At 33.8% G+C, this 14,268-nt stretch overlaps 1 protein-coding gene across 4 annotated transcripts in view; it reads right to left on the reverse strand.

Moving 5' to 3' along the window:
* The window catches only part of TRIO (trio Rho guanine nucleotide exchange factor), a 505,121-nt gene that overhangs the window by 433,930 nt on the left and 56,923 nt on the right, over positions 1-14,268 (reverse strand). For all 4 annotated transcript variants that reach the window (XM_027868779.1, XM_027868780.1, XM_027868781.1 and 1 more), the window contains exon 2: positions 12,853-12,885. In XM_027868779.1, coding sequence (XP_027724580.1) covers positions 12,853-12,885 — 33 coding nt within the window. The remainder of the gene's footprint in view (positions 1-12,852; positions 12,886-14,268) is intronic.

Consider the following 14,268-nt stretch of genomic DNA (forward strand, 5'->3'; position numbering starts at 1 on the left):
AGTAAAATTGGCTGCTTCTGCTGCCCACTGTACAGTTTTATCTCATTTAAACATCAGTCTGATATAGTCATCTTTGTCTTCAAGCAAAGGCTGAATGATCATTTGTGGAACATAACATAGAGGAAATTAGTTTTCAAAAAATGAGTAAATAGTCCCTGAGGCCCCTTCTTACTATAATTCTGTGGTTGAAAATATACTCCCCCAAAAGAAAAATTATGTGTTCCACCTTCATCACTTAATTCTTCATGCTTATTCCCTAACCGCACTACACAAATGACCAGCATCTAGAAGAACTGGAAGCTACATAAGCCATCCTACAACCCACACTGAATACGGCCAAAGATACCTCTAAAAAGGCAGCCCATCACTGGGAAACCCTGCTGGATGAGAGACTGGTTGTTGCTTAGGCAGCTTCAACTGGACTTGTCCTTCTGCAAACTAGAAGACTGAGCCACCAAGACTTTTCCCCAATAGTCTTAGGTCTGGTAGCTTTGGACTGGAAGGAACTCCAACATTAATTCAAAACCACAACCATCAGAACCATCATCCCTTTTGTTGCCTATAGTGGAAAAGGAAAGGGAGAAGCATTACTCAAGCAACTACTAAGGTGCCAGGCACTGTGCTAAGCACTTTACAAATGTTATATCATTTGAAATTCACAATAATACTGTGAGGTAGGTGCTATTATTATACCCATTTTACAACTGTAAGAGAGCAAATGGAGGCAGATAGAAAGAAGTTAAGTGAATGGAGGTCATATTGAACTCAAGTCTCCTATTCTAGGCCCAGCACTCAATCTGAGATACTACCAAATAGATAGTCAATAAATAAATGTGCTCTCGGGCATCATAGATACCAGATAAAGACACAGGATTACCCACTATCTTGCTAATTGGGACAGATAAAGGCCAAAATTCAAACCTGGAAAGACTGCCAGGAACCACAACACCTTAACCTAGTTCAACTTCCAATATACACAAGATAGAAGAGACTGACTATAGATAAAAGATCATTTTCAGAGAGCCAAGAGTCAACAGAGCAAAGGCAAAGATGAAGCCCAATATACCTGAAGCCCCCAAACAAACTGCAGAAAGTCCAAGGTCTAGGTCTTTGTGTATAAACTACGTGAAGTCAGTTGGTACTGGAGTAACCTTATTATGACCCCAACCCACAGTCTTACTCTGTGATTCTCCATTTAGGACTAATTATACTAGTGGTTTTAATCCCATTATCCTTCCCTATACTTTTTTCCTCTTCTCTCACCTCAGATGGTTAAATCTAAGACTTTAAGAGTATCATTCTCATAAATATTTTTTGAATATTTTCGCTGTGGTTTTAAAAAACTGATTCTTGGTTGTCCTCTGTGAACTTTAAGTTGCTGAATAAAACCAGGTTGTGACAAAAACAACCCAGCCATACACATCCCCTCCCCCATGCCAATCCCGCTAGGGGACCTTAGAAGATGATAAAAGACATACTGATGAAAATAAGAAAATCCCTTTCAACTCCCTATGAATCATATTGTGACCAGAAAAAAAATCTTGTTTTAGAGTACTTGATAATAAGTACTTGAAAGAGCCATTGTTTTCCAAACTATCAAAAAAAGAGAGACTTAGATTATTAACTGAAGATTTCCCCACTGAATAACATACTCTAAGTTTTCAGATTCCTAGAAAAATTAATAAAGTGGTAAGTTATGTGAACCATTTACAGCTACCTTTGTTCACTGGGCAATTGCCTTTCTAAAGTGATTTTGTACAGCAAGAGAAACCCTCTAAAATCTGTGACTGACTTTGGTATCAAGAGTTTTATCCAATGGATTCCGTATGTTTTATGAAAATATTAAGTAAATAATTTGCTACTATACCTATTTCCAAACTTAAGGTAGTTATAAGTTTTCCTCCCATATAATTTTTACACCTGTCTTTTGGTGATAAATTTTTCTCTGATTTTTGTTTATGTTAACATTTGAAAGTATTTAATATTTAATTAGAAGTTGTCTACTATAGTTTCTAAATCCCAGGTTGGAAGATATGGTCTAGCTTCTGCAAAGTTATATTGAAAGCATAATTTTCTTTCTTGAAATTAGAAACATCCTCCAAAATGTGGAACACATGATTGTCATACTTAAATCACTTATATCCAAAAATGATTTGAGGTGGCAAATTTAGTGAATATATTAATATTAATGAAATCCTTCTCCCTGATCCTCTTTACATCTCTTCCACTTTCTCACCTTAAAAACTCACTTCATTTCAAGGCTTTTTGTTTTTGACATTTTCTTCACTTTGCTCTTCCCTTGAGGGATCCATATTTTTTTCAATTCAATATTCAAATATATTAATTTAAATATATTAATATATTTGATTAAAGGTATAAATGAATTTGTATTTTAAGATACAAAGAATATATTAATTGGTATTCAGTTATAAAATCAAAGGATCATAGATTTAGAGCTCAATCCAAATATGTTAATTTGGCAATATTTAGCAGAAAAAGGGTAGCATGCCTTGAAAAACTTTAAAAGTAAAAGATGTTACTTTTCTTACAAAGTTAATATTTCACCATGAATTCCATAATAAAGATTTTGATATGGGTATATAAAGTAGGTGTAGCTGTATATAGAAGTTTCTGGGCACATAAGGAGGTTATACTTGATGGCCTCCAAGGTCACTTCCAACTCTAAAAACTAGTATCCTATAAAACACATAGAGTTAATTTTTTGTATACATACATACACATATGTGTATGTGTGGGTGAGAGACAGAGACAGAGAAAGAGAGAAAAAGTGAAGTAAGTAATTTAAGGAAAAAAGACAAATGTTAGTAGTATGGCTGGGTGATACAACCTGTATATTCATGGGCCAAGACATGAAATGAATTCATTATATTGCTGATAAATTTGAACATAAGAAGCATATTAGACATTTGATATATTTTCTCTCATTTGCATTTCCTTTCTAAATAAAACTTTTTCTGAGTCTCTTGTTGAAATATACAACTATCTGTATATGCCTGCAATTCCATAACTACTGCAAAAGCACTTTGTAAAGTGTAAAGTTTTAAACACATGTAAGCTATTACTACAAAGCATTTATAAATCACTGCAGTAATTTCAGAATAGGAAATAACTGTATTACATTTTTTCCTAATGGAAGTATATTTTAATCAAAAAAGTAAATTTCATTGTATGCATAACAATAAAGAATAGTAATAATTTCTAAAATCCAGCAAACTCCATGAGGACAAAAATTGTATTTTGTTATTATAACTTGTTTAGCCTGACTAGCACAGTGCTTTATACATAGTAAGAATTTAATAAATGTTTCTGAATGGAATTTGTTAAAGTGAAGGAAAATAATGTTTTAGCTTCATCTGCCCAATTTGAATGAGAATTTTTTAAAAAGTTATTTGATTTTGTGATATAGGCATACTTATTTGACTTATCACCCAGCAGTACCCTCTATCATCAATCTAAAAAAATTCAAAATTTCCAAAGTAAACTATAGATAAAGAATAGGTCCGTGTATATTTTCCTTAATTGCTTCAGGTATAACCACATTTCCTTTTCCAAAGCAAATTATACCCTCTGAAGTAAGCATAATTACTTAACATTCATCAGAGAGACAGAAACAATTACTAGAGAAAAGTTCAGAATTAACTATGGCTTGAGGGACTGTCTAAATTCAGACTTTTGCGTAAGTGATTTATACTTAATATGCTTAAGCAATACTTCATATTAAATATAAAACAATACGAACAATTAACCTAACCATTGGCCTAACCTTTGACTTAATTAAAAAAAAATCTGGTCTCCACCTCCATGTTCCCACAATTATTTAAGAGTCTCATTTATCATACAAATATTGCATAAATTTTTTATTTCTGCTGTCATCTTGTGTGCTTCTAAGAAATTGTGGGAAGCATTTTTATTCTGCTCTGTCACTTACTAACTATATAACTCTGGGCTATTAGCTTTTCTCAATCTATTCATCAAGTGCAAAACAAAGGGCTTGTATTTTGGTGACCTCTCAATTCTCTTCCAGTTCTAAATCTATGATCCTCTGATCTTATAATTGAATGCCAATTAATATGTTCCTCATCATCTTAAAATATGAATTCATTTATATCCTAATACTTGTGTTCCTGGTTTCTAATACTATCACTTCTGAACAAAAATTAAAATATCTTCCCAACTTCTATCTGCATAATATTTTAAGGCTTTTTGATGTACCTTTTCCCATTGTGCAAACATGCAAAAATATTTTTTATTTTTCTTTTAAAGTATCTCTAGGTCATGATTTGCTGCTGTAGTTTTTCTGTAGTAAATAAAAATTTGTTGGTAAGTTTTGTATATACAATAGTTAAAGACCAAGTGCTAGTTAATATCTATAAAAGAAAACAACCATAAGTATGTATAAATTGTCCTCAAATTATACTTTTGGCTAAAAAGCTAAAGTTTCCTTAGCTTATGGATTTTGCTTAGATTACAAAGCATTTGTGGCCATTAATAAACAAAACTATAGCTGAGATTCCCAAGTATGTTTGAATTTCAAGAAGGTTTACATTTCACAATTGAAAACCATTCGGTCAATTCTTAGAAATGGAATTTCTAGTAATAAAGAGACTTAATATTAGCAGAAACAAACTAACATTTAACCTTTAGGAATTGTCTGCAAAGAAAAGAACAAAGTATTACTTTGTTATTTTTTTTTTCTAAGGTGAATATTTGCTAGAACAGGCTGACTTCCTGTTACGTGCTATACCAAAATAGTCTGCTTCTTAAATAAATTAACTAAGGAACTATTAATCTTCTCCCTTTTTGGGGGGGGGGGAAAAGGGGGGGGGGGGGAGGTTTTAAGTGACTTGCCCAGAGTCACACAGCTAGTGAGTGTTATGTGCCTGAGGCTGGATTTGAACTCAGGTCCTCCTGACTCCTGGGCCATTGCTCTATCCACTTCGCCACCTAGCTGCCCCTATTAATCTTCTTTAAGGCATACTAGGACCTAATTTGTTTAGTCTTTCTTTTCCTGCTCTCCTTGAGCTTAAGAATTATTTCATTTTTTGTATTTATATCCCCAGGGCCTAGCACAGTGCACACACATGTTGTCATTGTTATTGTTGTTGTGGTTCAGTCATTTCAGTTGTGATTGACTCTTCATGACCCCATTTAGGGTTTTCTTGGCAAAAATGCTAGAAAGGTTTGCCATTTCCTAGTCTAGATAATTTTACAGATGAGGGAACTGAGGCAATTAGAGTTAAGTGACTTACCCAGGGTCACACTGCTAGTGTCTGACACTGGGCTTGAACTCAGGAAAATGAGTCTTCCTGACTCCAGGCTTGGCACTGATAGTTGCTTGTGGCCTGATACCAGTATTTTTAATAATCTTTGAATGCAAACCACCCCCAAGTATTTACTTGTTAGATAAACCATTTAAAGATCAATGGAAATAAGCAGGCAGCAGCAACAATAACAACAACAAAATTCTATTCTTAAGGAGTTTCAGCAATCCAAAAACATAGTTGAGAATTCTTTGTTTCCTCATTTACATAAATACCTAGTATTCTGAACCTCCCAAAGGAATTTCAGAAAATATAAAGGACTAAGCTATTTTCTAATTATCTTAGTGATTACAAAATACAGAGATGCATTTAAATATAAAAATATATAATTTATAATCAAAATTTAGTTACAGGCAAAATTTAAAATAAAACCTGAAGTTGGAGTATAATTTGATACAAAAATAGTATACTAGGTACTCACCATTTCAAAGATTCTATAGAACGTATAAAGGCAACTATTTATGCCTACTCTCAGAAAAGGGAGCCCCTTAAAAGAATTAAAAGAAATAAAACACACCTGCACACGACAAACACCTTTTCTATAACAAAAGTAACAAAAGAAAATTGAATATGAATCTAAGAGAAAGAAAACAAAGGGTGGAGGCAATCCCAAAAGAATAAGACATTTACACCTTTCAAAAGATCTTATTTTTCCAATGTGTTACTGTCAAGACATTGTGGGGAAAGCTAATGAGGTGTCTATGCAGGGATTAATATCTAAAATAGGGTCAGAATAGAAAAGCAAAAACATTACCAGGTGCAGAAAGGCACTTAATTATCCCCAGGCACTCTGTGTAGGTGATCTGTCTCTCCAGCCCTATCCAGTTTTCTACTAGAGAGCCAGAATTGTGAGGCCTATAGGCTGCAAAACAAAGCATCCTAAAATCTTGATTTTTGATTGGCAGCCCAACTCGGACTTCCTGTATTCCTAACCAAAATTTTTTTATGTTAAATTTCTTCTCCCCAGATTTTGATCACTGTAATTCTGACCACAACCTGGTAATCTCACCATAACTCTAATTAATGCCACCAAAGTGACCAAAAAAAAAAGAACCAAGACTTCATTTACCTGAAATTTGAGAAATTTCTGGATAAATACAACTTTAGTAGAATTTCTCCTATTTTTATGACATATGTTATGAATTTCGTTGGTCTGAATTTAATCTGTGATTTTGATTATAGTCATCAGAAAATAGCATAAACCATGTGTATGTGAAAAGATGCAAAGGACTTTTGGAGATAGCAAACAAAACAAAATGCCATCAACAATCTAGAAACAAAGGTAGGTGCCCATCAAATGGGGGACAACTGAACAAAGTGTTATAATGGAATGTTACTGCACTGTCATATGAGAAATTCAGAAAATATGGGAAGACATATGAACTAGTGCTGAGTAAAGAAAGCAGAATCAGAGTATTATATACCACTGCTACAATAATATAAAAGCAAACAACATTTAAAAAGCAGCAGCACTAAGGTTAAAGGCAAGGACTAATCTTAGGCTCAAAGAACAGGTAGGGGGTAAATATATTTCCCTTCTTTTAGAAGTAAGGATTGGTGGAGAGGGAGTGACAGCTATGAATGCAAGTCACTTAACCCGGTTGGCCTCAGTTTCCTCATCTGTAAAATGAGCTGAAGAAGGAAATGGCAAACCACTCTAGTATCTTTGCTAAGAAAATCTCAAATGGGGTCATGAAGAGTCAGACATGACTGAACAACAACAAAATCATTGTTATGCAAATAATTTAAATTGCCAAACCCACTATAAAAGTGTTGAAGACACTAAAACATACGGTAAATATAGTGGAATGGTGATAAGGCATTTATGCACATCCTTGATCATCAGTTACTATTTACTTTTTAGAAGAACTATTAGTATGGTAGTCATAATTAATATGGTAGTCACAATAACAAAATATATGACTTTTAAAAGGTTAACATAGATCAACTGGGCCAAGATAACTTTTTATACAAATCAAACCAGTATTATTATATCTTTGCCTTCATCCATCATTTTACAAACATAACACCCAGGCACATTACTTTGATTGAAGTACAGCTAAATATAATGTAGACAGTCAAGACTCCAAGGAATTCCATTGCAGTGATTAAAAAAACCTTATTTGACAAGTGAAAGTAACAAAAGCTGCTCTACTCTTCCTAACTCCAAGAAATCAAAAATAAAAGAAAGTGGAAAGGTTAGATAATGGAACAAGCAAACTATACATATGTATAAACCTCAGGAGAAGAGTGTTAGGCACACAGCACATGGAAAGAACTACAAAGATCTATTTCATGATGTAAACCTCGAAGTTTTTTGTGTGAATACAAACTGATTAAGTTACTACTGAAAATGCACTATGTTATCTGGCAAGGGGGTGGGGGGACACACAGGTTTCAAATGAAAAAGCTTACAAGTAAACTTGGCCTGAGGGAATTCCAAGCAAAGAAGTAGACCTGTCTGTCATTCACCCTGTTTTGGGGAGGAGCAGAGTAAAAAAGAAACTTTTTTTTTTAAAAGATAAGGGTGCAGGGCCTCTGCAGAATGATCACAGGTTACTCAAACCACTGCCCCAGGCATCTGAGTCAATCTTCAAATGAATGAACAAGGGGTTGGCAGAGAGAGTGGAGCAAGGATATATTTATACTGATGTTACATTTGCCAGAACCATTTAACAAGCAGGTATTGAATTAGTATAGTACCTCCACAGATAAATTATTCTATGCAATTTTCTATTTTGTCCAATCTAATGCTATAATAAAGACAAGACAGCTTCAATGGTGAAAAGAATCTTTACAAAATCACATTGGTAATGAGTTTATATTGTTCCAATCTAAATAGGGTCATAAATTTAGCTTTGGGGGCAGCTCACTGGCATCTACTAAAGGAGATAGACCATAAGATCCATGCATAATAGTCAAAAGAAAAACAAATACAAAAGGCTTTATAATGTGTAAAATTTTTATTTTTTTTTATATTCTTAGGCTGTTGTATTTTTCCTAAATACCATGATTTTAAAAGATAGGATAGATAGGAATATATGGAATCTGGAAGTAATGTAAATACATAACTCTCAAGCTAATAAAACTCCAGGTATTTCTATCCCCTTTGAAGAAAAACTGCAGTTAGATATATCATTAGTAATAAAAACTCAAAGTCAATTTAAGTGCCATCCCTGGAAAAAACATGTAACTTTTTTATTATGTATAGCCAGTGCTTATAGCACAGTGCCTGGCACATAGTAGGCACAATATAGATGTGTGTCTGTGTGTATATAAAATATTATATATACTACAGATGTACAGCTAAGTGACTCTAGGCAAGTAACAACCTCTCACCTCTAAGTGCCTCAGACAACACTCTACAACTGTGAACTGTAGAGCAGATGCCAATCTTTAGTATAAGAGTTCCCTCAATGGAAATTCCCTATATTAATGAAATCACAGGCCCAGTACTTATGTATGCATATATATATATATACATACACACAAATATATAATGTATAATATTCAAAATAATGTTACTTAAAAGAAACATCCTTTATTCATATCACCATGACCAACTATCCTTCTAAGAGAGAGGCCATATGTGCAATAAATCGGTGAATAAAATGGATATGAACAAAATGGAGGGAAGGATAATACCAATTCTCCTCCCCATATTTCTGTTCTCCCTCCCCCTATAATTGACTACATCCATTTTTTTCTTCTATGTGCAAAACTTATTCTCAATGTTAACTGTTTTGTTGCATAAAGTTTGCACTATCCCCTTTAACAATAAATTTATTTGTCTTTCAAAGATGGGGGGGAATTCCCATATACAATTTATAGTACTTTTGAATTGATCAACTTACTGTATTCACCACTGAAATTAGAAATGTAAGAATGCCAGAACAAGGGACATTTTTTTTAGTACAATACCATAACATTAAGTGCCCTTTCATCACTTTAGAACGCTCTTGCCAAAGTAAGCTTTTCTTCTCACCACCTTCCCATACTGACACACCTAAATACTACAAAGTCTTAATGTTGAAAACTGGTCTGATCTGTCCAAATATTGCTTCATATTAATATATAAAGTTTAAATAAACATGGGTGTAAACACAATGAACATTTAGTACAATCAATCTGCACACTGTAATATGAGATGTGTTTCAATCACTGAAAACTGGCTATTGACCTACTGAGCCAATAAGATGCTGTATTTTTAGAAATGAATGAAAGCTAGGTTCAAGTGTCTATGTCTGGCCGATTCTGAGTTAGCAATCATCACTCACTCATATTCAATACAAATGAAGGAATGAACCAGACTGTTCAGTCATGGCATAAATGATAGACCCTTGCACTTTAATTTTAAACAGATCCTAATTTAGATTATGAGGCTGGAAAGAGTGATAAACTATGGTGAAAAAAATTTTTGCCTTCCTTAAGCATCTCCTGGATGATTCATAGCTACAAAACAGGGACCAGGTACTTCAATTTCTAAAAAAGGAGAATGTCCAAGTGTTAGCTGGGTCAGACAAAAGCTCTAAATCTTACTGACCCAGCAAGGAAAGCAAGAGAGAATTTGGTAGTTCTCCAACTCAGTAAAGTGGTTTTTAGAGTCAAATAGCTAGTTTAGAATGTCATACAACTGAAGATTGCAATTTATTTCCCAGAATAGAACCATGAAATCTACTGAACATTTAAACAGCACTCAGCAGTGCTAATTGGGTCAACACCTTAAATGTTTGTTTAACATGCCATTCAAACATCCTGATCCCAGCCTGCTTAAAAATATTATGGAAATATTTACTAGGGTTCAGCTAGGTATCCATCTTTTCCAAGAGTTAATCATGGAGTACAGCACTTTGGAAAATACAACAACAAAATCAACGCAGTCCCTTCCGATCAGAGGAAGAACAAAGCCAAGCAACAAGTCAGGTTAAGTCAGTTAACAAGCATTTATTAAGTGCTACTATGTGCCAGACACTGTACAAAGTGAAACAACAGAATACCATCCAAAAAATGTCAAACTTCTTATAATTTTTATATCACTCAAAAACACTCCTGCATCCATTTAAGAACTATCAACATCTACATAGCAAAATTATAGCTACAATGCAGGTTTATATTTCACTTTGAAGAATCACCTTCCCTTTTTTTTTTTTTTAAAGTTTGGCTTTTTCCCCCAAAGTGCTTGAAATACAATATGTCAATTATAAGTGTGTCACCAAATCTACCTCTACTGAACCAAACAACATTACTAAGGTCAAATAATGCTCACCAAGAATTATTCAGACAATCAATGTCTATGAATCACAATGTTACCCTTCCTTAAATAACTGCTATTGTCAATAAACTATTTATCATGCAATTACAGATATATTTTATACTAGCAAAGTTTTGTAAGAGAGAAGACAATCTGGAGACAAAAAAGGAAGGGGTAAAGGTACTGAAAATATCTTGATTCAGTTTACCCCCACGACCACTTTACAGAACATTACAATTGCAAAGGAGCATTTCACAAAGTATTAGAGGTGGAAGGGACCTTAGGGGTGAACTACTCCAGCCTCTCCATTTTATAGCTGAAGAAGCCAAGACTCAATGAAGTGAGTTGCCTAAGGTCAAACAGGTCTTACTTAGATACAGGAATTGGAATGCAGAAACAGGTCATCTGATTCCTAAGTGAAGTCCAGTCCTTTTCCTACTATACTTCATTAGCTAATCAGTTCTGGAAGTAATTTAAATGACTGGACAATCCTCATTCAAGCTTTTGAAAAGTGCTTCATAGTCACTTTAAACCAGTTTTGACAATAGTTTCCAACTGGTCTCCCTACTCTCCCTAAACACATGCCTATCCCCTTGCCTACAAAATTTCCTCTCTTCTGGCCCTCTCAACATTCCCCAGTCTCTATTCGGGGCAATCCTACTCCCACCCAAAAGCTGGGTAGAAGAAGCTAATATCCAAAATTCTTTCGCGCTCCTTGGTCAGAGGAGGAGGCAGGTTTGTATGTTCTTGGGGCATGGCAGGAGGGAGGGGATGAGGAGAGGAGAAAAGAAAGGAAGCAGTATAATAGTGCCTAGATGTCTAGTCTAAACTAAAACATATTTCAAGGCCAAACCATATCTTTGGAAATAAGCAATCAGTGATTGTTGCTATGTCTGAAAGGCCGGTGCTGCCTGAACCTCTTCTTCTCAAGTATCTCCCTAATGTTAGCTGACATTTTGTCTTCACGGCCATGTCTTAACTTGCTTTAACTGTCTTAACAAACCGTTTTGGCTGAATACGATTTTGTTTTCAAAGTGTTTTTATTTCTTTCTTTCTTAAGAGAGTAAAAATTGCATCCATCCTCTTCTATAATAGACCCCAGTTCCTCTGAAATCCAAGAGCGTAGGAAATATTGAGGGAAAAAGAGGTTGTTGAAGACATAGCTTTGGAATGTTTTTTAAAAGCCTTAACCCTAGGTCTAAATTTTAGACATTAGCTTTGGGGAAGGCAAGTATAATAAAGTCCTGGTGTTATATACTTGGTTAACAAAGAAATGAAGAAGTAAACCACAGATCTAAGCAAAGATTAAGCTCTCAGCAAACCAGAAAGATTTTTTACTCAGACTTTAGGAGACTACTCTAATAATGGCCATTACTTATCTAGGCATTTATGCACTTACCTAAAGATTAACTTTTAAGACTGTATAAAAAAATGAAAACCAAAACTCTTAATGGTTGATTATTCTTGTTATTACATAATAAAAATCTCAAGATTTTTCTCTAAACCTTTGCAGCAAAGCATTTCTTCAAGTCTTAATAATACTCAAAAAGGCATTGGTAAACATTTATAAGATTGATGGCTGCAGATAACACCAGTGACAAGCAGCACCTCTGTGCCAAAATCTAACACATGGAGCAACAAGTTTAAGGCAAATGGTAACACAATGGGCATGTGACTTTTAACAGTAGTTCATTAGATTGTGGAAGATTTACAATAAGGTTTAGTTGCATTACATAGTTTTTGAAAAGTTTTTTCCCCACTATGAAAAATTACTCTTGGGAGTTATATTTCACTAACATTTATAGATAGCAAAAAACTATAGAATTTTTTTTTTGGTAATGTACATACACTAAGGGAAAAGTTAGTTTTCATCAACATATAGAAAATAAGTAGTTTGGAATACACAGATTATGCATATTTGATACTAAGTACTTATATTAATATATTAAAATGAGTATGTTATAGTACAAAAGATTTATTTGAATAGGGTAAATTAACTTTAATAGATTATAATGGAGCATTTTGTTCCATTCAAAAACATCCTAAGTTAGTATCTCTTTACAGTAAAAGTGAAAAACAAAAATAATTGAAATAGTATTCCATATCATGATACATGACTTTTAGTACTCACAAATATATAAAACATACTTAAAATTCTTGTTTTTAATATTCTCCTTAAAACTCATTAGCCCATTCTGAAACATTATTTTTTTTTTCTTCTTAAAGGAAGAGAAACTCACTACTAGAATCAGAACTTACCACAGGCTTCAGATGACAGATATAAACCATGCTCTGTATGGAAAGAAAATGGCAAATGTTTTAAGATGGAACTTTTATTATGACCAAAAAATTTAACAGATTAAATAAGATATATTTTCTCTGAAAGTACAGGTGATCTAATTATCTAGGAGGAATAAGACTCCTCCATACCAATATAGTTCTAAACTATAACAAATAGCTAATATGAGACAAATGGGAAATTTTTCCAGAACAAGCCATGCAATTTTCTTGATGTGATAAAAATCATATGTTCAAAATCTCAACAACACTGCCAAGTGAAGTTAATACAATGCATTGGATTATAAGATAATGAAGGCTCCCTTGTATTCATCTGGGATTCATGATCTGATTATTATGAAGAGGCCATCAATCAGTGGCATCAGATCCTAGCCCTACAACTTAGCTTCACGAAAACAATCAACATTTTAATATGTGTGTGTTGGCATTATGTGTAACTCTCTATTGAGTTAAGATACTCTAGACTTTTACAAAGTCCACTCTCAAAACATCATAATTTTTTAAAAAATGAGTATTATGGCTATTTAACTATAAAAAACAATGCTAGAAAGCCCTGATAAGTCAATTCTACTGGACAGTCAACTAGTAACGTAACAGATTTTCATAACAGGATGAAGACCAATCTTAATAAATTCAATTAAATTTAACAAACATCTGTTAGGCACCAACTATATCCACATATAGCAAGTCCTGTACTCTATGTCATGAGACAGTTGCTCTTTTGTATCATTCTCTCCAACAAGGCAGAGGCTATGACTCACCTAAACTTTGTGTGCCTCCCCAGGGCCTTAATAAAGTTCTCTACACAGTAGGCCTTCATAAATATTTGCTGAGTTGAAAAGAAAGGAAGTGGGGAGAAAGAAAGGTTTTCAAGTAGTCAGCTATGCTAAATGTATGTGCATTACACAATTTTTTATAGTTACTACTAAAGGTCCATTACAAGGTTTGTTAAAAGTCTGGACATTCTCAAATTTTCTTTTTAATAAATTAAAATGATCCAGTGAAGTAAATTCAAAGTGTAGCTGTCACCCTTTATTTCCATATATAGTTTGCTGTGTTCTGTTTAGTCCCATCCAATGCATTCTCTCTAGAGATCTTGAAAAAAGATGCAGTTGAGTTTAAATTCTGTCTGTCCCACAATAGAGAATGCAGTGCTAGGAGCTTGGAAAACAGACAATTCTGAAATTCTGGAACTAAAAATGATATTTAGCATGTGATTTTATAGCATAGAAGTTTAAAAAACATGCTAGTAAATAAAACAATTTAAAAAAGGCCTATAAGGTAGTAGATTTCTCTCCCTCCCTTCTTTCTTTTCTTTCCCTAATTAAAGGATTTTATAAGCATTGACCCAAAAATCCTTACCATAGGTCATTAAGT

This window comes from Vombatus ursinus, unplaced genomic scaffold, assembly GCF_900497805.2.
Source record: "Vombatus ursinus unplaced genomic scaffold, bare-nosed wombat genome assembly UNPS02014791.1, whole genome shotgun sequence".
NCBI classification, from domain to species: domain Eukaryota; kingdom Metazoa; phylum Chordata; class Mammalia; order Diprotodontia; family Vombatidae; genus Vombatus; species Vombatus ursinus.